The following is a 21,705-nucleotide window of genomic DNA, read 5'->3' on the forward strand; positions in this document are numbered from 1 at the left end:
ACTTTTTTGAAGAGTAAAAGAGTCTCAGGTCAGAAACAAAGACAGACTATGAAGGGCTTTGCACCGTGGGCTAAGGAGTTAGGACCTTATGTTCCAGGTCTCAGACAGCTACTGAGGGTATTTTTAGCAGGAGTGACATGATCAAAAAGACTGATCTGAAGGTCATACCTAATTCACAGCATGATCCCCAACATCTCTTCTCATGACCCTGTTGTGGGTTTATTCAACAGCTTTTTAACACATGTGAAACACCTGCATACGCACCCAAACATGTGTGGAGACACTCATCTCCACAGGTGTAGGAAGACAGATATGCCTGGAACCTTGGCATTAGAATTGTAAAGAAGGGCAACTGGGTGGCTCAGTTGGTTAAGCATCCAACTCCAACTCAGGTCATGATCTCATGGTTCATGGGTTTGAGCCCCACATCGGGCTCTGTGCTGACAGCTGAGAGCCTGGAGTCTGCTTCGGATTCTGCGTCTCCCTCTCTCTCTGCCTCTCTCCCACTTGTACTTGCTCTCTCTCTCTCTCTCTCTCTCTCTCTGACTCTCTCTCAAAAATAAATAAATAAGCTTAAAAAAAAAAGAAGAATTGTAAACAAAATTGGAAACTTCCAACTCCATTTGATTAGGAGTGTTTCTGGACTAACTCTGTGGTGGACAGGATCATGAAGCCACATGTGAACTGAGTGGGAAAGAAGATCTTCCTCAGTTAACCAAGTCAAGAGGATGCTAGGTCTTTGCCATCTCTGGCCTGAGCCCTGTCACAAGGTAAGGTCATCTTAACACAAAGAGTTGACTCTAACAATGGTGTCCCAAGCCTCCATGCACTTGTGAAGGAAGCTTTGGGGAGCAGGGAGGTCTTGCCTCCTCTCTTGAAACCAGTCCACTTGAGCAGCTACCTGCTTTACCCATATGTGAGGCCAAGTCTGGGCATTACATTACCTGAAAGAACAAGAACTACTTGATTTTATCCCCTAATATCTAACTGGAGATGTTCAGAAAGATCAAAAATGATATTTTTCTTTTTATTAAAGAATCTATCTATACACTTAAGGTTACTTAAGCCAGAAGATCCTGGTTTTGGTTTGTGCTTTGCCACTCGAGTTTCTATGTGATCCTGAGCTACTGATCTCACATATCTGGGTCTCATTTTATTCACCTGCAAAGTGATTGCCTTGACTATGTCACCCTTTTCCAGTGAAGCAATCCTGTGGATGGGGAGGAAGTAAGGAGAGTATAGAGGAGCTGGGTGGTTGTGGCACCTCACACCTCCCCTTTAGGACACAGAATAGACTTATCCATATGATTTCCTATGAGGACACTTCTGAGCTCAAATAAGAAAAAAGTTGGAAAAGTGCAAGCTCTCAGAAAGCCCACTTGTAGCTCTCTTTGAGAAGAAGGAAATCTGTCCAGAATATATTCCCGGGGCTGAGACAGTGTGCAGAGTAGGTTTAAGTTTGGATGGTTGCTTATGGTCTTCACACTACAGCCCTCCAACTTACAAGAAAGCAAGAAGAGGGGTGGGTTGTGCATGGAGTGAGCTTCGAAGCCAGGATTGGTGGGAAGCAGAATAAGAGAGGCTGGGCCACACAGGTGCCCTAGACTTAAAAGGCCACAAAGCAAGGGAGTCTCCACCCCCTGCCCTGCTCTCTGGGGCTCTGAGCTGCCTGCTCTTGCACGGAGAGGGATTTCTGTTGCTTAGTGCTATATTTTCATTTCTCTGGCGCCAAAGAACATCTGCATCTAGAGTTATAAGGTGAAACTTATTTACAGGTGCAATGTCTTGCCCACCGAAATCAGATGACTTGGTTTTCTTTGTGAATGGGAGGAAGGTAAGTGTTGGGTGATACTACTGTGGCTTGCAGAGACTACTAGCTTGAGGGGAATTCTTGTCCAGTCAGGGACAAGAAGCCAGGGGTGAAGAACCCATACTAATTTGGCCTCTTCCCCACTCAGCCAAGACTCGGCTTCTGAGAATATGGGGAGGTGGTAAAGCGTTAGGGTTAATCACATATGCCTTGGCATCAAGCAGTCTTGTTCCAATCCAGCTTTTGCATTTACTGTATGTCTTTATGCAAGTTACTTCACCTCCCTGAGCCTCAGACTACCTAGCTCTAGAATCTACTTCCTAAAAAGATTAAAAGAGAAATGCTCCTTTTATTGACTAGGAACCCCCTTTTCCCTTAAAAAGCACTTAGCACTGGGCCTGATATACTGGAAGCACTGTATCTAGTAACATATCTTGATCCTCAAACTCAGGATGACCAGAAATAGAGCTTCCTTTGTTTTTATCAACTTAATTTTTCTGTTGAGACTCCATTAATCAGATTTAGTCGAAATGTAATTGCAGTCAATTTTCAATCCATCCCCTCTTTCCCAGGTTGTAACTAAGTTCTAGGGGGAACATATGTGACAAGAAGAGGGGCTCTTCCAGTGTCACTTTCTCCTAGCATCCTCTATTTGGTTCTCACCACTAGTCCACACAGGCCACTGGCTGACCCTCAGTGCCCTCTGCCAGGCCCACTCTGCTCATGAGCCTCAGTCTCTCCCTCAAAGGAACCAGTATGTAGTTCCCAAGGCATATGGCTTCTTTGGCATCTTTCCACCTCCTGTAAGGCCCCTTGGCTACCCGATCCCACAAACCTAACTGGGATTTTTCCATGTCCACCCTCCCACCCCAAGAAAGGAAATAGAACAGAGAGCATCTAAGTTCTCATCATGTCCCTTGTAACTCTGTCTCCTGTCTCCAGTCTCCACAGCCAGCAGCCACCATACGTTCTTCCAAACCTGCTTTCCAGAGCTGAGTCCTAACTCATTTGTTCCACTGGCCTAGACTTTGGAGGCTTCTTCCTCTATTTTCTGTTCCAAGCCCCTTCTGAGTCACGAGCCCAGAGTTATTCTTTGGAATCTACAGAAATTCATATTTTTCTTCTGGGAAGAAAGGAAGAACCTAATATGAATAGCTCACTGTTTCTTCCTTTCCTCTGGTGCAACAGAATGGCTAAGGTGTTTGCAGGAAACTCAAAGGTAAAGTCAAAGGAAATATTACAAAATGAGGAAATGGGAAAGAAGCACCAGAGATCATCCCTCCAGGCTTCTGAGTGATAATCCCCCACTTGTCAAGGAAAGGGAGGGAGGAATTCTAGTGCTCCACCAGAGGCACCCTGGGTCCTGAGCTTGGACAATAAGTCTCACCATCAGCCTCTCTGCCTGAAGGGACTAGCACACTCAGAGATCCCTTGAGGATGACAGCAACTCTCCCCACCTCCCTTTTCTGCTTCCAACTCTTGAGATCCCTCATGTTATCAAATGTAGTCCCTGCTGGAGGTGTTTCAGAGGTGCCAGATGAGAAACCCTTCCTATCCAGACTTCTTCCTTCTAGGACCCTTCATTGTAAACACACACACACACACACACACACACACACACACACCATCCAAGTCTCTCCCCAACTTAAAATATTCCAAGAGTAAAAAAGACTGAGTTGGAAATTCCACAAAAACAAATGGTGGAGCAAAACATGAAGAATACAGCTCCCAGGGGTGGCTTACCCAGGGGTGGCTCCCCACTCTAATCACATATAAAAACATTGTTGTGCCACTTTCTTGGTGAGTCTCCAGCTCTGTAATGTATGTGAAATTCGTTTGCCTTTACAACAACAACAACAAAAAAAAAAACAAAAACAAAAAGGCAATGAAAGTATTATGCCCTGGTCTCTAAATCATTAGCAGACCATTGCAGACATTCCACTGGGTCACCAATTTGATCCCCATAATAATCTCTTTTCTGTTTCCAATGCAGGTGATAGAGAGGAATGCGGACCCAGAAGTCACTCTGCTGAACTTTCTACGAAAGAACTGGACCCTTTTGATCAAAGTCTGGGCAGTGTCTATGTTTGCCTTAAAACTCTAGGCCTGCTGTGATTGTGAAAACTGATCTACCCTCTCCATCCCCAGTCAGCCCCACTGGCCCTTCTCTCTTTGCTTTTGGCAATGGTTTTAAGGATATTAAGTTAATTGGGCTATTTGGAGAGGATGAAGTTTCCCCAGAGCTTCTTATATCTCGATTTAATAGCAATGAAATGGAAGCTAAGCTCTTTACTTCAGCACTAATTATTCCTTTAAGGGCTTTCCAAATTCCCAGGAGGGTGGTTATATAATAGAGGTTTGTGTTGCATGTACCATGCCCCGGAGGGAAACCACGTTCTCCAGATTCAGGAAGAGCATGTGTCATAGGAAAGGATTGCCTTTCCCTATATCCATTTTCTTATGGCAGATGTTCCCTACCATTTTATATTCTGAAATTTAGATCTTCATAATGACAACCATTTTCATTGGTAGGTCTAATATATCTCTCAGAGAAACCAAAAAGTAAATAAAGAAATGGAAGAAATTATAAATTGGTGGAGTCAACCCATGGACAAGTTTTGTTTAAAAGCCCACATGGTTTTTAATTAGTTGTCGATGTTTGAAAATGAGGAAATCTCATATTTTAGAAAATCAACATTTCTCAGTTTCTCATGAAAAATGAGCAAATAGTCATTCGTGTGTGGGTAGCAATCTAGCCGACTGGAGTAGGGACTGTCTAGAAAGGGGCACAAGCTCTCCAGTTACACTCCAGCTTATTCCACTCATTGACATGTCCTCTCTGATAAACATCTGAGGTTATGACTTAATTTAGGTGAACAAGCCCTATGGCTTAAAAAAAAAAAAAAAAAGTCAGTGATTCTGAAATCTTTGTAGCCAGTCTAGTGAATTATATGCAATCTCATAAACTGGGTGGAAATGGACCACAATTAGGGAGAAAGATGACTAAATAGAGAGGCACAGAGACTGAGCCTGGATTTGAGCTTGGACTCAGAACAAGAGAGAGCAGAGGGATACTCCAGGTGGGATCTGAAGGTAAGGATGGGAGTTTTCTTCAAAGGCTCACTCATTTGTTTTCAAATGCAATACAAATGGACAAAACTAGCAATTCATTGAACTGCTAAAAATAAGATCTTCTCTTCCAGTTACATGATTGGAATCCAGAATACCTATAATGAAATAGGACTTTTCAAAGGAATTTTACAGCCATCATCCTACAAGATGTATATGATAAGCCTATGAATATAAAGTAACTATTACTTTTCCCTCTTTGCAAGTGAGAAAATGGGCAGGGAAAGGTTAATATGTTCAGTATCACACAGCTAATAAGATCTAGAGTGGCCGGAGAGCTGGAGGCAGGCGAATGACTTCTCAGACCTGTCCTTCACCCCCCAAAGACCTTCCTCACTAGCAACACCTGAGGGAGGTGGCTATAATGGGGGTAACATATCCATGTGGCATCTTTTCCTTGACCACCCCCTTCTAGTACGCCTCACAGGAACCAAGTATGCCTGTGGAAGAGGAGGCTGCGGTGCCTGTACTGTGATGGTGTCCAAGCATGACCCAGTGTCTGCGAAGATAAGGTATCCTACCCAGAAGCTCAGAGGCCAGAAGTGGCCTTTGTTTCTTTGCCAGGCTTGTATTCTCATCCCAGAGATCTCGTGATTCTAACCCTTTCTAGATCCTCAACCCCTCTGAAAATCTGATAAAAGCTCTGAGCCCCCTACTCAGAAGGTACATAAACTAATTATATTTTGCACACACTTTCAGGAAGATTACAGACATCCTAAGGCCCATCTATGCATCCCAGGTTAAGAAACCCCAATTTAGGCAAATCATTCATTTTACAGATGAAGAAACTGAAGCTTAAAGAGATGAAGTGACTTGTTCAAAGTCATACAAGGTTGTAGATCAAGGACTTGAACCCACATTTTCTGGCTCTGAAGATAATGCCTCTTCTGCTGGGCTGGACCAACCCTGCAGAGCAGAGACCTGGCTCATGGTTGCATCCTTTAATTAAGAGCTGGATTCCAGGATTTGGGCTGCTCCCAGATCCACTAGCCCCAAAAAATCAAGAAATGGTCTCAGAACACACTCCATTCCACTGTTGAATGACCTTATCCAAAGAGTTTTAAATTAACAAGCAAAAGGAAAAAAAAATCTCAAATGTAGACATAAAAGACATAAGTATGCCTTTAATTTGTTATGGGGTCAATAGCCTAATGAATGCTAGTTGAGGTCCAATTATACTCCTGGTAACTTGAATCCACTCCCATTGTGTCCAGGGCCAAGTAAATCTGTTCTGGACTTAGAAAGTTTTTCTGAGGAGCACCTGGGTGGCTTAGTCAGTTGAGTGTCTGACTCTTGATTTTGGCTCAGGTTATGATTTCATGGTTATGGGATCGAGCCCCAAGTCAGGCTCCCAGATGAGCATGGAACCTGCTTGGGATTCCCTCTCTCTCTTTCTCTCTCTGCTTTTCCCTATCTCTCTCTCTCTCTCTCTCTCTCTCTCTCTCTCTCTCTCTCTCTCCTTCCCTCTCTCCCTCTCTCTCTTTCAAAATAAATAAATGTTAAAAAGTTTTTTTTTAATTTTTCTGAAGTTCAGAATGCCCAAGTTCCCTCTAAGAATCCCCAATTCTTACAGATAGTACAGAGTCAGCAGAGAGGATTCTAAACTCATCCTCCCTGTCTCCCCTTCAGTTCCCCATCCCTGAGGCTGAATGATAGGCTTGGTTTTTTGTTTTGTTTTCTTTTGTTTTTTTTGATGTCCTTCTTGCTTCCCAAAAGGGAAGAACTGTGTTACACTCCTTGATTTTCCTTTTATTCCTCATATGAAGACACTTCTCCATTACTGCATGTCTGGTGCCCATCTGCTCTCTGTATGGGGCTGCTGTCACCACTGTAGAAGGTATTGGAAGTATCAACACCAGGCTTCACCCTGTGCAGGTAAGATCACGTTGTAATTTTCTCATTCTTAACTTTTTCTTTTTAACCAACACGGTGTTGACTGTGCTGCCTGGAGCTTCTAGGTTGTGATCAGGTAAGTAGAAGCTTTGGATGCATATTGATCAAGATAATAACATCTAAGTGATTTAAAGAAAGCTGGAAATCCATCCACATTTTATTAGATGATCATCCTTTTTCTTACTTTTTCCACTTGAATGATAAGCAGGATTATCAAAACATTGATTAATAACTATGTGACTATAGGCTGGAATAAATATTGTACAAAAGATATTATTCATAGGCTAAAATGTCTGAGGCAAACAAGATAAAACTCAGGATTATTCCCTGTGGCATAGGAGGTCTTAGGAGTAAAATTAGAACCAAGGCTGACTATACCAGACCACAAACACAATCATTTTTGTAAGTTTGTTTATTTATTTTGAGAGAGAGTAAGAGCACATAGGGGAGGGACAGAAAGAGAGGGAGAGAGAGAATCCCAAGCAGACTTGTGTCCCAATCCTGACAGGGGCTTGATCCAAATGAACCATGAGATCATGACCTGAGCTGAAATCAAGAGTTGAACACTTAACCAACTGAGACACCCAGGTGCCCCTCTCCAAATTTTACTTGAAGCTGGGACACAGAGGCTGGTTTTAAGAGAACTGTCACATGCATTGGCAGAAAACACACTGACTCCTCTGTCATTGTCACAAAGAATGGAGACAAAGAATTGGAAAATCATAGGTCCAGATCCACCAATACTACAAGTCCTTCCAGGCAGGAGGAGCCCAGAGGGTCTCTGGGTTTCAAAACATGAGAATCAATTCCAGGAAAGGTCAACAAAGGCAAAGGACCCAGCAGAATTTACTAGACTATCTAGGGAGATCAGAGAGGATTACACTCCGAAATCTAGATCAGGGCTTCCCAAATTTTAATGTGTAAAGAATCATCTGGGAACTTGTTAAAAATACAGATTCTGAGTCAGGAAGTTTGGAGCAGAGGCCTGAGGTTTTGCACTTCCTGCAAGCTCCCAGGTGGAACAAACACCACTGGTCCATAGGCTACACTTTAAATACCAAGCATCTAGGACACAGACCAAAACCTTGGATCTTTGAAAGTAGAACTCCTTTTGAGCCAACACAAAAGAACTTAAAGAAGTAAAGTGAGGTCAACAGTAAATAGTCTCCAAAGTAATCAAAAAGAGGCAGCTCCATGGTCAGAATTAAGCTGGGCAAAATGTAGAGGTGTTCAAGAAAATTGTTTTTGAAACTTAAACATACTTTCCTTGCAATTACTGATTTCTGGAGAATTCTCACTCTAGGAATGGAAGCTGCACACTGCTAATTCCCAGTTAGAAGTATCTGAACATCTGAGCTTGAGAGATGATTGTGACGATAGAATATGGCTTCCGAGTCACTTCCACCAGAGCAGCATAGGAAAGGGGACGCTGGCCATCTCTGGGCAAGAGGAGGAGTGCACTGCTTAGGGACTGGGTTTGACCGTGATAAGAGAGGTACCAGGTGTGGACCTCGGTGAGGGGTGCTGACAGCAGAAAGCCTGTGACCATGCATGTGTCCTTCTAGGAGAGGATCGCCAGGAGCCACGGCACCCAGTGCGGATTCTGCACCCCTGGGATGGTGATGTCCATGTACACACTGCTTAGGAACCACCTACAGCCTTCAGAGGAGCAGCTCATGGAAGCCCTGGGGGGTAGGTCTGACATGGAAAAAACCCACCACCTGCCTCAGGCCAGGTGGGAAACATGCCCCAGGCTCTTCCAGCCCTCTCACAAGTCATCCCAGCCCTGCTCAGGGAACCCCCTGGTTGTTTCTAAAGTATCTACAACTCACCCAAGAGCAGGGAAGAATGGCAGAGCACTTGTTGGAGAGGTCTGCATGGAACACACTGTGTGTGGATCACACACCCATATTGACACCTCAGTTCTCTATCCAGTGACTTATTGGTCTGCCTTCATTAGGGCTGCCAAAACAAAGTACCACCAACTAGGTGCATTAAAACAACAGGAATTTATTCTTTCAAAGTTCTAGAGGCTACAAGTCTGAAAACAAGGTGTCAGCAGGATTGTGCTCCCTCTGAAAGCTCTAGGGGAAGGTTCTTCCTTGCCTCTTCTTTGCTTCTGGTGTTTGACAGCCATCCTGGTATTCCTTGACTTACAGATGCATCACAGTCTAGTCCCTGCCTCTGTCTTCTCATGGCCTTCTCCCCTGTGTGTCTGTGTCCAAATTTTCTTTTATAATGACCCCTGTCACTAGATTAGGACCCATCCTTTATATATATATATATATGAAATTTGTTGTCAAATTGGTTTCCATACAACACCCAGTGCTTATCCCAACAGGTGCCCTCCTCAATGCCCATCACCCACTTTCCCCTCCCTCCCACCCCCCATCAACCCTCATTTTATTCTCAGTTTTTAAGAGTCTCATGGTTTGCCTCCTTCCCTCTCTGTAACTTTTTCCCTCTCCCCCTCCCCCATGGTCTTCTGTTAAGTTTCTCAGGATCCACTAAGAGTGAAAACATATGGTATCTGTCTTTCTCTGTATGACTTATTTCACTTAGCATAACACTCTCCAGTTCCATCCATGTTGCTACAAATGGCCAGATTTCATTCTTTCTCATTGCCAAGCAGTATTCCATTGTATATATAAACCACAATTTCTTTATCCATTCATCAGTTGATGGACACTTAGGCTCTTTCCATAAATTGGCTCTATGCATCAGCACTCCTGTATCACTTGGGTAAATTCCTAGCAGTGCTATTGCTAAATCATAGGGTAGATCTATTTTAAATTTTTTGAGGAACCTCCACGCTGTTTTCTAGAGTGGCTGCACCAGTTTGCATTCCCACCAACAGTGCAAGACGGTTCCCGTTTCTCCACATCCTTTCCAGCATCTATAGTCTCCTGATTTGTTCATTTTAGCCACTCTGACTGGCATGAGGTGGTATCTGAGTGTGGTTTTGATTTGTATTTCCCTGATGAGGAGTGACGTTGAACATCTTTTCATGTGCCTGTTGGCCATCCGGATGTCTTCTTTAGAGAAGCGTCTATTCATGTTTTCTGCCCATTTCTTCCCTGGATTATTTGTTTTTTGGGTGTGGAGTTTGGTGAGTTCTTTATAGATTTTGGATACTAGCCCTTTGTCCGATATGTCATTTGCAAATATGTTTTCCCATTCTATTGGTTGCCTTTTAGTTTTGTTGATTGTTTCCTTTGCAATGCAGAAGTTTTTTTATCTTGATGCAGTCCCAATAGTTCATTTTTGCTTTTAAACCCTTTGCCTTTGGAGATGTGTCAAGTAAGAAATTACTGCAGCTGAGGTCAGAGAGGTTTTTTTCCTGCTTTCTCCTCTAGGGTTTTGATGTTTTCCTGTCTCACATTCAGATCCTTTATCCATTTTGAGTTTATTTTTGTGAATAGTGCAAGAAAGTGGTCTAGTTTCATTCTTCTGCATGTTGCTGTCTAGTTCTCCCAGCACTATTTGTTGAAGAGACTGCCTTTTTTCCATTGAATATTCTTTCCTGCTTTGTCAAAGATTAGTTAGCCATACTTTTGTGGGTCCAATTCTGGAGTCTCTATTCCATTCCATTGGTCTATGTGTCTGTTTTGTGCCAATACCATGCTGTCTTGATGATTACAGCTTTGTAGTAGAGGCTAAAGTCTGGGATTGTGATGCCTCCCGCTTTGGTCTTCTTCAATATTACTTTGGCTATTTGGGGTCTTTTGTGGTTCCATACAAATTTTAGGAGTGCTTGTTCTAGCTTCAAGAAGAATGCTGGTGCAATTTTGATTGGGATTGCATTGAATGTGTAGATTGCTTTGGGTAGTATTGACATTTTAACAATATTTATTCTTCCAATCCATGAGTACAGAATATTTTTCTGTTTCTTTGTATCTTCTTCAACTTCCTTCATAAGCTTTCTATAGTTTTCAGCATACAGGTCTTTTACATCTTTGGTTAGGTTTATTCCTAGGTATTTTATGATTCTTGGTGCAATTGTGAATGGGATCAGTTTCTTTATTTGTCTTTCTGTTGCTTTGTTATTAGTGTATAAGAATGCAACCAATTTCTGTACATTAATTTTGTATCCTGTGACTTGGCTGAATTCATGTATCAGTTCTAGCAGACTTTCAGTGGAGTCTATTGGGTTTTCCATGTGTAATGTAATGTCATCTGCAAAAAGTGAAAGCTTGACTTCATCTTTACCAACTTTGATGGGTTAGAGCGCATCCTAATCCAGTATGACCTCAATTTAACTTGAGTATATCTGCAGAGGTCCTATTTCCAAATAAGGTCACATTCACATGTTCCAGATGTTAGAACCTCAACATATCTTTTTGGGGGGACACATCAATCCATAATAGAGCCCTTCACATATTGAAAGGATGCTTTAGAATTTACAATGCATTTAAGTTACTAAAGAAAAGTACATATTGATCAATAAGCATCATTTTCAGGTGTCAACAATTCCCTAAACAAGTCACCTGTTAAATGTATAGATTCTTAGATTGATACCTGAAGGGGGAGCACAGACATACTCCCTAATCTGCCATTTGCTGGCAGTTGCTTCCTTTACTCTTCCTTTACTCTTTTTGTCCCATTATAGAAAATCATATAGTACATTAGAAATGGCCTATATTTTCTTGTTTTAGGATCACCTGTATCTTACACAGATACATGTTGAATGAATGAATAAACTAATAGATGGATGCAAGTGAGCTCACCAGACAGACGATCATCTTTAGGGCAGAGAATAAAACTAGAATTGAAGTAGTGGGAAGGTTCATATTCTAAGAAGAGAAAAAGGATTGAATAGTCTGGCAGATATTTAAACACTCTAAAAAAAAAAACCCTAAGTCAGTTTTAATTTTCAAATGAAACCAGTTAAAATAAAGCCTACTGATAAGCATGCTTCTTCTCTGATTAGGTAATCTATGCCGCTGTACTGGGTATCGGCCAATTCTCGCAAGTGGAAGGACCTTCTGTGTGGTGAGTAGGTGACATCCTACAGAGCAAGAATGACAGGGAGAGCTGGTCAAGCCTGGGAATACAGGGGTTGAGTTGTTTAGATCATCTAAACAGACTATAAGGGAGACCAAGTGAGTTTGTTCCAACTGACTCACAAGAATTTTAGCTATTTGTTAAGGACAGGGTGAAAGTTATACCACATTTGATGTTCCACAACCCACCACAGAGGGCGGTCAGGTGATCTAACCAGGCATCCAGATATCTTCTACTAATAGTTAAACAAGGCATCAGGCAGGACATGTAGGAGGGCTCCAGCAAACCCAAAGAGACAAGCAAAGGTATGAAATTTGTTTTGGGGAGACAAGGCTAGTTCCAAGAGTCCAGATTGGCTAAGAAAGTGTGAGCAAGTAAAGAAGCCGAATATGTAGAGTAGAATCCAAAATTCACCTCAAGTGCAAGAGCACAGGAAGTTTCCTTTACAAAAGATACTTCACTGAGTATCAAGATCAAATAAGAAATCATGGGCAAAGCATGTAGCAAAGTCATGGGGGGCACTTAGTTGCTACTGTTATTGAGGATGCTGTTGAGGCAAGATGGAATTGGGCAGTACTGCCCTTATACCCAAGCAAGAGGGATTCCACATTTGGGAGGGCCCCTTGCTGGTCCTCCAGCCATTCTCAGGAAGCAATGGAGCCAAGGGGACTTGTTCAGTTGGACCCTTCACACCCTTTTCTAGACCATGCTCCAGATATGGTCTCGACCCCATTCCTCGGCCTGACACCAGTCTCTTCCTGAACCCATCTTCCTGGAGCAGATCATAACAGCCAGCACATACACCCCTAGGTCAAAGGGTAGCCAACAACTGGTTATTTCTGGAGGGTGTGGACAGAGCTGGGGCATTCAGGCCAGGATGCTCACACAGGTGTTTGAGTCCCCTCAGTACAGAAGGGTGGGAAGAGGAGGGCAGTAGGCCAAGGCCAGAGTGTCCATTTATACTCTTGCACTAGATCCACAAATAGTAGGGGTGGGCCTAGAAGTGGACCAGCAGGCTTGTCCCTTTTCCCAGAGCCAGGCAGGTCCCCGGTATGTGCATGTCCCAGACTTTTTTATTTCTTTAATTTAATTTATTTTTTTAATTTACATCCAAGTTAGTAAACATGTCCCAGACTTATAATGCCACATGGGGGAGCCAAAGCTGAAGAGCTGAGAAATAAATGAATGCTTACAAACCCATCAAACTGCTGGTGTAAGTGAAACACTTGTGAAATATGAATAAAGGAAGTTAAAGGAAACTGCTCTCCCTCTGGAGTATGGATGTTATTCACTTTCCCAGGCATAGACTCTGGGGATAAAGGCAAAAATGTGGTTGGACACCCACCCTGTAGCCAACTGACTACAGGGTGTTTAATGGGTGAAAGAAACTGGGCCCCAGTGGGAATACCCAAGACTCCTCTCTACCAGGCCAAGAGAAGACTGACTATTTCTGTTGTCATTGATTCATGGCCCATTGTGGGCACTCTCAGAGCTCTAACTAAAAGAGGAAGCTCTGATCACTGGGCCCAGCTGGTTTTGCTTCTTAGACAGAGTTAGGAAGATGGTGGCAGCCTGAGGCATTTGGGGGAGAGAACTGGGATATCTGGAAGAAAGTATTTTCCTAGATACTGAGGAAAAATTATTTAAGGTAGAAGACACAAGAGGTAAGTTTGGAGGAAATGGGAAATGAAGGAACCAGTAAATGGAAACCTGCTTTAAAGTAAAGTCAGCAATTGTCCATTCATTCCCAGTCAGTCCCATGCAGATCCCAAAGGTATGGAAGACCTAATTCCAAAATAGTTTTTTTTTCATATTTTTTTCTTTTCTTTTTCTTTTGTTTTAAACGTCCTTATATAAATGATAACACTCAGTATTGTTGAATCGTATATATACTAGAGAATGGATAAATCATCATTGCCCCAAAAGGCATCATATCAATTAATTCTACTACTAGGAATTCACCTATAAAAAAAATTCAGAGATGTATACATAGCTGTCCATGTAATGAACAGAAATGTTCATTATGTTATTTACAGTTACACAATGTAGGAAAAAATCTAAGTGTATAACACTTTGCTGTATAATGATACAGCAAAAGATTCACAACACAAATGAATAAATAAACATATAAATGGGGGTGCCTGGGTGGCTTAGTCAGTTGAGCATCTGATTCTTGATTTCAGCTCAGGTCATGATCCCAGGGTTGTGGTATCAAGCCCCAAGTTAGGCTCCGCACTGAACATAGCGCCTGCTTAAGATCCTCTCTCTCCCTCCCTCTGCCCATCCCCCTGCCTCAAATTAAAAAAAAATAATAATAATAATAATAAAAAGTTTTTCATCTCAAGGCATTTCACTGTCCTAGGAGTCAACTGACTGTCAAAAGAAAAGAACAGGAAAATGCTGCTTGGATCTGGGAGGAAATGATTCTTCCTCACTCAGCAGGGAAAGTGACGTGAGTCTCTGTCTGTTGTGTCCTCTCTGGGAGTATTGCTAAATATTGGCCTAGTGTTACTGTGCTTGTGAGTTTTGATGGTCATTCTCTGTATCACGTTCAAATCCCCAAAGCACATGCACTAATCAATCACTTTTCATTTGGGAACCCAGTAATGAGGTGATTGAAAATCAGGCTCTGATTTTGCCCTTCAGTCTCTGAAAGAATCAAACAATAAAACATAAACCTACTCAGACAAGAGCAAACAGACCTGCCCCAACTATGATGAGTCCCATCCTTGGGTGGAAAAGGGTTTTTGTGACTGACCTGACTCAGGCAGAGCTGTCCTCTATCACTGTGTCCCCCTTTGTAGAGAGAGGGCACTGCAACCTCAGCAGGAGAGCCTGTCCAAAGTCACATGGTGAGTTCATGATTAGCACAGCTGGGAAGTCCAGCCTGAAATACTGCAGTCTCTGGCTTTGCTCTCTGAGAGATACCAGTTTTCAGAAGACCCTGCTAAGTTCTTACAGGAATTACTTACAGAAGTTAGAATAAGGATAAAATAGAGTCTGCTCCCTGTAGAGAAGGAAATATGAGAGAACAGAGTTATTCTTAGATGAAACTGAGCCCATCATCCCCCTGCTGTACCTATTTCTATCCTGCACACCTACCTAATTCCCATTCTTGACCTCCCAGTGCCACCTCATTTTGGTCTGAAGAAGGTGTGCAATGGAATAGAGGGTTTTTGCCAAAGAAGGCCGGCTGTACCCCCCACAACCACTTCACAGAGGACCAGTGCACCTCAGAGAGCTCAATACATTTTAAAGTCTGATTCTCGATTTTGTGGCCCAGGAAGTCAATCTGGGCAATGATTGGGCTCTGGGGACCACCTGATTTACTTTAACCAAACTCGAAGAACATGATATTTAAACTGGAGTGTGCCCTAATATACATTTACAGAAACGCAATCCTAAAATGGATCTTATGGTCACTGAGCCGCATGCTTTTTCCTTTTGGGAAAACACACACAGAAAGCACATTATAATGAGGTTGCTTGGTGAGCATGGATGCAGAGCAATTGGATAACCTTAAGGGTAATATCACAGAATATCCCTCTCTTCCACCAGGGTAGACCAGCTGGATGGCAGATGTCTGTCCCATGACTCTCCCTTCTCTTAAATCTATGTTAATATCTTCCATTACTAAGTCCTGGCCTAACACCTGGTTAGAGAAACTTTAATTCCTCAGATCTGATTCATTATGTTTGTTTTACATTTTCATTCTCACACACTATCTTATTTCTACGTTTTAAAGATGTATCACATTATTGCCCCCTCTTCAGGAATGTTTTCTAGGAATAAGTGTTTCCAAAGCTAAAGCAGATCTCTTCCAGACAACATTAGAGTTTGGGTAACTTTTCACTGTGCTTTAGGTATCCTTATTGGTAAAAATGGAAATGATAGTTTACTTTATTTCTAAAATTGTTGCAAGGACTAAACAAATTATTAAAATACATAAAAGCACTTGGAATGTAACACCCTGTAAATGTTACCTATTATTATTAAAATTAGTGGGGGCAGTGTTTATGCCTAGGCATGTATGTCTAGAGTCATTTTTATTTAAACTTCAGGACTTCTCAGAACCTTTAGCATTTTGAATCCTGACTTGACAGGTGACAGAACAATGGCTGGGGCACAGTGGAGATGAGGTCCCAAACTTATTAACCTCTGATAGTTTCTTATAGATTGCCTTGGTGTTTCACAGGGTACTCTTTAAACTACTTCAGAGAATACTCTTTGCCTTAGTATCGTATCAGTGGTAGAGTATTTCTCTTACAATAAGATTTTATTTAAAACATTTATTTGGTTTGGGGCACCTGGCCGGCTCAGTTGGTATAGCATGCAACTCTTGATCTCAGGGTTGTGAGTTCAAACTCCACATTGAGTGTAGAGATTATTTAAAAATAAAAATCTTTTTTTTTAATGTTTATTTTTGAGAGAGAGAGAGAGACAGAACATGAGCAGGGGAGGGGCAGAGAGAGAGATGGAGACACAGAATCTGAAACAGGCTCCAGGCTCCAAGCTCTCAACAGAGTCCAACGCAGGGCTTGAACCCACAAACCACGAGATCATGACCTGAGCTGAAGTCTGATGCTCAACCAACTGAGCCACCCAGGTGCCCCTAAAAATAAAAATCTTTAAAAAAAAAAAACACTTTTATTTGGTTTGAACTATTTCCCATTACTCCTGCATTAGGAGAGTAGGAAAGTTATTACTATGTTCATTTTGCCTAATTATTGTAAAGAATTACAACAGTTTCCAGTTTAGCTGTGCTGACAAGGCCATCTTCTGCCCTTTATACAGATTTGCACAGACTTATTTGTGGAAGAGGAGTTCCAGCCCTTGGACCCTACCCAGGAGCTCATATTTCCCCCAGAACTCTTGGTAAGATGAGTTGAGTGCTTTATGTGTTTGTATAAATGTCACTGGTTATAAACTCAGTTTTATAAAACCACCCTTTCCTTCCTATGAAGTTGTCAAACTGTAGAAATATTTGATCACATCAAGAAGCCTGTCCTCACCCAGCTCACCAACCCTCCCTAGCTAATGTCTTTGACACGCTCACTGAAGCCTCAGCAAAGTCTCTTTTTTTTTAATGATTCCATCATTATTGTCATCGTTGTCATCTGCAATGTCCTTGTTGACTCTTCCAAGCCATCCAGCTTTGCTCAGCTTCTAACTTGGTCTTCCAGCCACTCCAGTACATTGAATCCAAGGAGTACTTCCAGCCCTCCCTATGCCTTACCTTTCCTTCTATCAGCATCTCTCTTTCCTCTCTGGCATCCAGTGGTCCCATTCTATAAAATACTTATTTCTGAAGGGGTTCTGAAAGAGGTGTCCATTCATTCATTCATTCATTCAACAAACTTCAATCATCCAGCAACATGCCAGGTACTGTTCTAGGTACTGAATCGACAGACAGCAAGGAATAAAACTAACACAAAAACCTACCTTCAAGCAGTTGTAATCTGGTAGGAGAGGCAGATAATAAGCAAGATAATAGAAAGAGATACAGTGTGTTAGCCAGTGAGAAGTGTTAAGAAGGGAAAAGATAAAGCAGAAAAGGGGGATAGGATACGGGCCAGAGAAGATTTCTCCGAAAAAGTTTCAAAACTTTGAAAAAAGTTCTAACGGAAGTGAGGGAGCAGCCTCAGTGACATGTGGGGAAAAAGCAGTCTGGGCAGTGCAGACACCAAGTGAAAGGTGCCAAGTTTAGGAGAACACCTGCTACAGTCAAGGGAGACAGCAGGGTCCAGCCTGGCTGAAGCACAGTGAATGAGATCAGAAAGGCACTGGGAAGCAAACCATGAGGACTTAGGCTACTTGGCTTTTACCCTATGACAAATGAGAAATGATTAGGGAGGTTGGACAGGGGAGGGTCAAGTTCCTATTAATGTTGTAATGGGATCTGGGATCGTTCTGGCTGCTGGGATGGGAATAGCCTGCTGAGAAGCACAGGAAGGAGCAGTAAGTGGGGGAGGGATGGAGGGAGAAAAAGAGAATCCCAAGCCAACTCCACGCTCCGCACAGAGCCCAATGGAGGGCCCCATCCCACAACTCCCACAACTGTGAGATCACAACCTGAGCCAAAATCAAAGTGCCCCTCAGAAAAACAAAATAAAAAAGGACAAGATAAATGATAAAAAACAAAAAACAAAAAACCTCAGGGCCTGTGGGAAGTTCAGTCAGTTAAGCATCAGACTCTTGATTTAGGCTCAGGTCATGGTCCCAGGGTCATGAGATATCGAGCCCCGTGCCAGGCTCTGGGCTGACAACTCGAGCTTAGTCAAAGTGCTAATGCTATCCTGAGAGATGGAGGCCTGCATGTAGGTGGTGAGAAGAGAGTCAATTCTGGATATAGCTTGAAGGAGAGCAGATTTGCTGCTGACTGTGATATGGTGTGTGGGAGAGAGACAGACTGTCTCTGGGGAGAGACTGACTCTGACACTTTGGACAGCTGGAAAGGTGAGTGGCCATTTACAGAGAAGGGGAACAGCTCAGGAAGAATAGGGCATTTTTTTGGTGGGGGTTCCTTTTTGGGAGCTTCAAAAAGAAGGGGATATGAGGAGCTCATTTTGGGAAATGTTAAATCTGAGATGCCTATTAGACATCTGAGAGGAGACATCAAGTTCTCATTCAGATATATGAGTTTGGATTTCAGAGTAAAAGTCCGGGCTGAAAATACTAATTTAGGAGCATTAGTACAATTATGATTTTTAAGGCCATGATACTAAATTATGTTCAATTAATCTATACTGAATTGTCATTGATAGGTGCCAGCTTATATTGTCACCTGCCTACAAAGAGCTATATATCAAAAGTCTTAAGTTAAAGGAGTAAATATCTATTTATGGAAGTTCAGGCATTAGTCAGTGTGTGTAGTGAGTATCTTCTTAGTCAAGTGGACTTCAGGGCTCCTGAAATCTCTCTGGAGGAATATACCTCCACTTGGATCTCACATAAGCCAGGATGGCAGGTGTGCGCATGTACATCCACATTTTCATTTGCACCTAGAGAATGGCAAAGAACCCAGAAAAACAAACCCTGACCTTCCATGGAGAGAGCGTTACCTGGATCTCCCCTGGCACCCTCAAGGATCTCCTGGAGCTGAAAGCAAAACATCCTGAGGCCCCTCTCATCTTGGGCAACACTTCACTGGGTGAGTGATTACAGCATTTTTCCTCTCACCGCCAAGCTGGTCCTCCTGTCCCCTACTTTGCTCTCAGTCTATAAAAACTATTTTTTAAGGATAAAAGCCTCAACCTTTATAATAAAAATAATATAATAGTATATTATAAAACATATATAATATACCATTGTATATCATATGATATGATTATCTAATTATATAATTTTGTACCCTGGGAGTATGCAGCATGACCCCCTGAGGTATGGGGAAAAAATATTAGAGGGTATTTTGGGTTTTTTGTTTTTGTTTTTGTTTTGAGAGAGAGAGAGAGAGAGAGAGAGTGCATGAGCCGGGGAGAGGGGCAGAGGAAGAGAGGGAGAATCTTAAGCAGGCTCCATGCTTAGTGTGGAGCCCAATGTGGGGCTCCATCCCATGACCCTGGGATCATGACCCCAGGTGAAATCAAGAGTCAGACTCAATTGACTGAGCCACCCAGGCACCCTGAGGGTTTTTTTCTTTTTTATCATTTAGTTTATCTTGTCCTTTTTTATTTTGTTTTTGTTAAATAGTGAGTAGATATAATGGAAGTCTGTAAAATATGCATGGGTACATTAACAGTGCACACCCAGTTACCAGCTACACCCAGTTTAAGAATGAGCACTTTACCAAGAACTTTGAAGGCCCGGGAGCCCTCCCAAATCACATCCCCTTCCGTCCCCTTCCTCTCAGAAGCACTCATTAGTCTGAATGTGGTAGTGGTCAGTCACTTTCTTGTATTTACAATTTTACCACATATATTTGAGACTTTAAGCAATATGTCATTTACCTTAGCATATTTTTGAACTTCACATAGAGTGACATAGTGTCATTCTTCAATTTGCTTTGTTTGTTCAACATTCTTGGCCTGAGATACACTCATAGTGTTGCAGGTAACTGCTAGACTCCATTGTGTAACTACATATAATTTGCTCCTCCATTCTACTATTGAAGGACATGGAGCGATTTCCAAGTTTTGCCTATTATTAATATTCTTTTTTTATTATTAAGTTTTTTATTTTAATTCTAGTATGGTCAATATACAGTGTTATATTAGTTTCAGGTGTGCAATATAGTGATTCAGCAATTCTATACATTATTCAGTGCTCATCATGAGAAGTGTACTCCTTAATCCCTTTCACTTATTTCACCTCCCCCCGCCCCCCAGCCACCTCCCCTTTGGTAACCATCAGTTTGTTCTCTATAGTTAAGAGTCTGTTTCTTGGTTTGTCTCTCTCTTTTTTTCCTTTGCTCATTTGTTGTTTTTTTTCTTAAATTCCACATATGAATGAAATCTTATGGTATTTGTCTTTCTCTGACAAACTTATTTCGTTTAGTATAATGCTGTCTAGCTACCTCCATGTCATTGAAAATGGCAAGATTTCATTCTTTTTGATAGCTGAGTAATATTCCAGAGAGACAGAGTGTGTGTGTGTGTGTGTGTGTGTGTGTGTGCACGTGTGCGCGTCTCTGTGTGTGTGTCTGTGTGTCACGTCTTCTTTATCCATTCATCAATCGGTGGACACTTGGGCCGTTTCTGTAATTTGGCTATTGTAGATTGTAATGCCCGAAGTTCCGAAACCTCCCACAAAAGTCCACCAGAGTCGTAAGTCAAAGCCAAGCGGCAAGGGTCGTTTATTGCAGGTTCAAACCTGGTCCTCTGCGCACTCGTCGCCGGTGACGCAAGAGGCCTCGATCAGGGTTGGTACAGCGTTTTTATAGACAGAGACAAATAGCACAGGGGAGGTTTCAAATTATGAGGGGCCTGATTAGTTGATTTTAAAGTAAGGACTTTTTTTGTTCTCTGATTGGGCGTCCTTTGTCCTTTGGCGGGAAGGCTTTGTCCGTTACTTGTGGCGAGAGGAAAAAGGGGGAAAGGGGAAGAGGGTAGGGTAGGTGAGGAATGTGCTAAGCAAGCAGGTTTACAGAAGCGAGAAATGCCGGTTAGTTTATGTACAATCACTCATTCCATTACATATCAGACTACATTTAGGAAGGTTTACAACCCATTCTACTACACAGCGGGTTACATTCAGGAAAGGCCTCACAATGCTCGTAGCAAACAGCAAGCAAAACAGACTTCTCAGCAATTGTATTTCTTATCAAAGATCCATAATAAGCAGAAAAGAGAACCTAGCTTTAAACTAAGGCAGGGCTGTCATTTGGATTGTTCCTTTCATAGATAATGCTGCAATAAACATAGGGGTGCATGTATCCCTTTGAATTAGTGTATTTGGGAGGTAAATTTCCAGTGGTGTGATTCCTGGATCATAGGAAAATTCTATTTTTAACTTTTTGAGGATGCTGCATACTGTTTTCTACAGTGGCTGCACCAGTTTTCATTCCCATCAGCAGTGCACAAGAGTTCCTTTTTCTACACATCCTCACCAATACTTGCTATTTCTTGTGTTGCTAATTTTAGCCATTCTGACAGGTGTGAGGTGGTATCTCGCTGTAGTTTTAATTTACATTTCCTTGATGATGAGTTATGCTGAACATCTTTTTGTGTGTCTGTTGGCAATCTATGTGTCTTATTTGGAGAAATGTCTGTTCATGTCTTCTGCCCACTTTTAATTGGATTATTTGGTTTTTGGCTATACAGTTGCATAAGTTCTTTATTTCGGATAGTAACAATTTATCGGATATATCATTTGCAAATATCTTCTCCCATTCAGTAGGTTGCCTTTTAGTTTTCTTGATTGTTTCTTTTGCT

General features: G+C 42.1%; 1 protein-coding gene across 2 annotated transcripts in view; it reads left to right on the forward strand.

Annotated features, from left to right (window-relative positions):
- The first annotated feature begins 683 nt into the window (after window positions 1–683).
- LOC106979979 (aldehyde oxidase 2) overlaps window positions 684–21,705 on the forward strand; it is an 88,738-nt gene continuing 67,716 nt past the window's right edge. The window contains exons 1-9 of one of the 2 annotated variants that reach the window (XM_053215537.1): window positions 684–1,834; window positions 3,804–3,861; window positions 5,355–5,451; window positions 6,706–6,814; window positions 8,398–8,524; window positions 11,763–11,824; window positions 14,199–14,288; window positions 16,631–16,711; window positions 18,842–18,986. In XM_053215537.1, coding sequence (XP_053071512.1) covers window positions 1,781–1,834; window positions 3,804–3,861; window positions 5,355–5,451; window positions 6,706–6,814; window positions 8,398–8,524; window positions 11,763–11,824; window positions 14,199–14,288; window positions 16,631–16,711; window positions 18,842–18,986 — 823 coding nt within the window. In that variant the 5' untranslated portion in view covers window positions 684–1,780. The remainder of the gene's footprint in view (window positions 1,835–3,803; window positions 3,862–5,354; window positions 5,452–6,705; window positions 6,815–8,397; window positions 8,525–11,762; window positions 11,825–14,198; window positions 14,289–16,630; window positions 16,712–18,841; window positions 18,987–21,705) is intronic. The other variant, XM_053215536.1, reaches the window with a different exon arrangement.

Source organism: Acinonyx jubatus, chromosome C1, assembly GCF_027475565.1.
Source record: "Acinonyx jubatus isolate Ajub_Pintada_27869175 chromosome C1, VMU_Ajub_asm_v1.0, whole genome shotgun sequence".
Taxonomy (NCBI): domain Eukaryota; kingdom Metazoa; phylum Chordata; class Mammalia; order Carnivora; family Felidae; genus Acinonyx; species Acinonyx jubatus.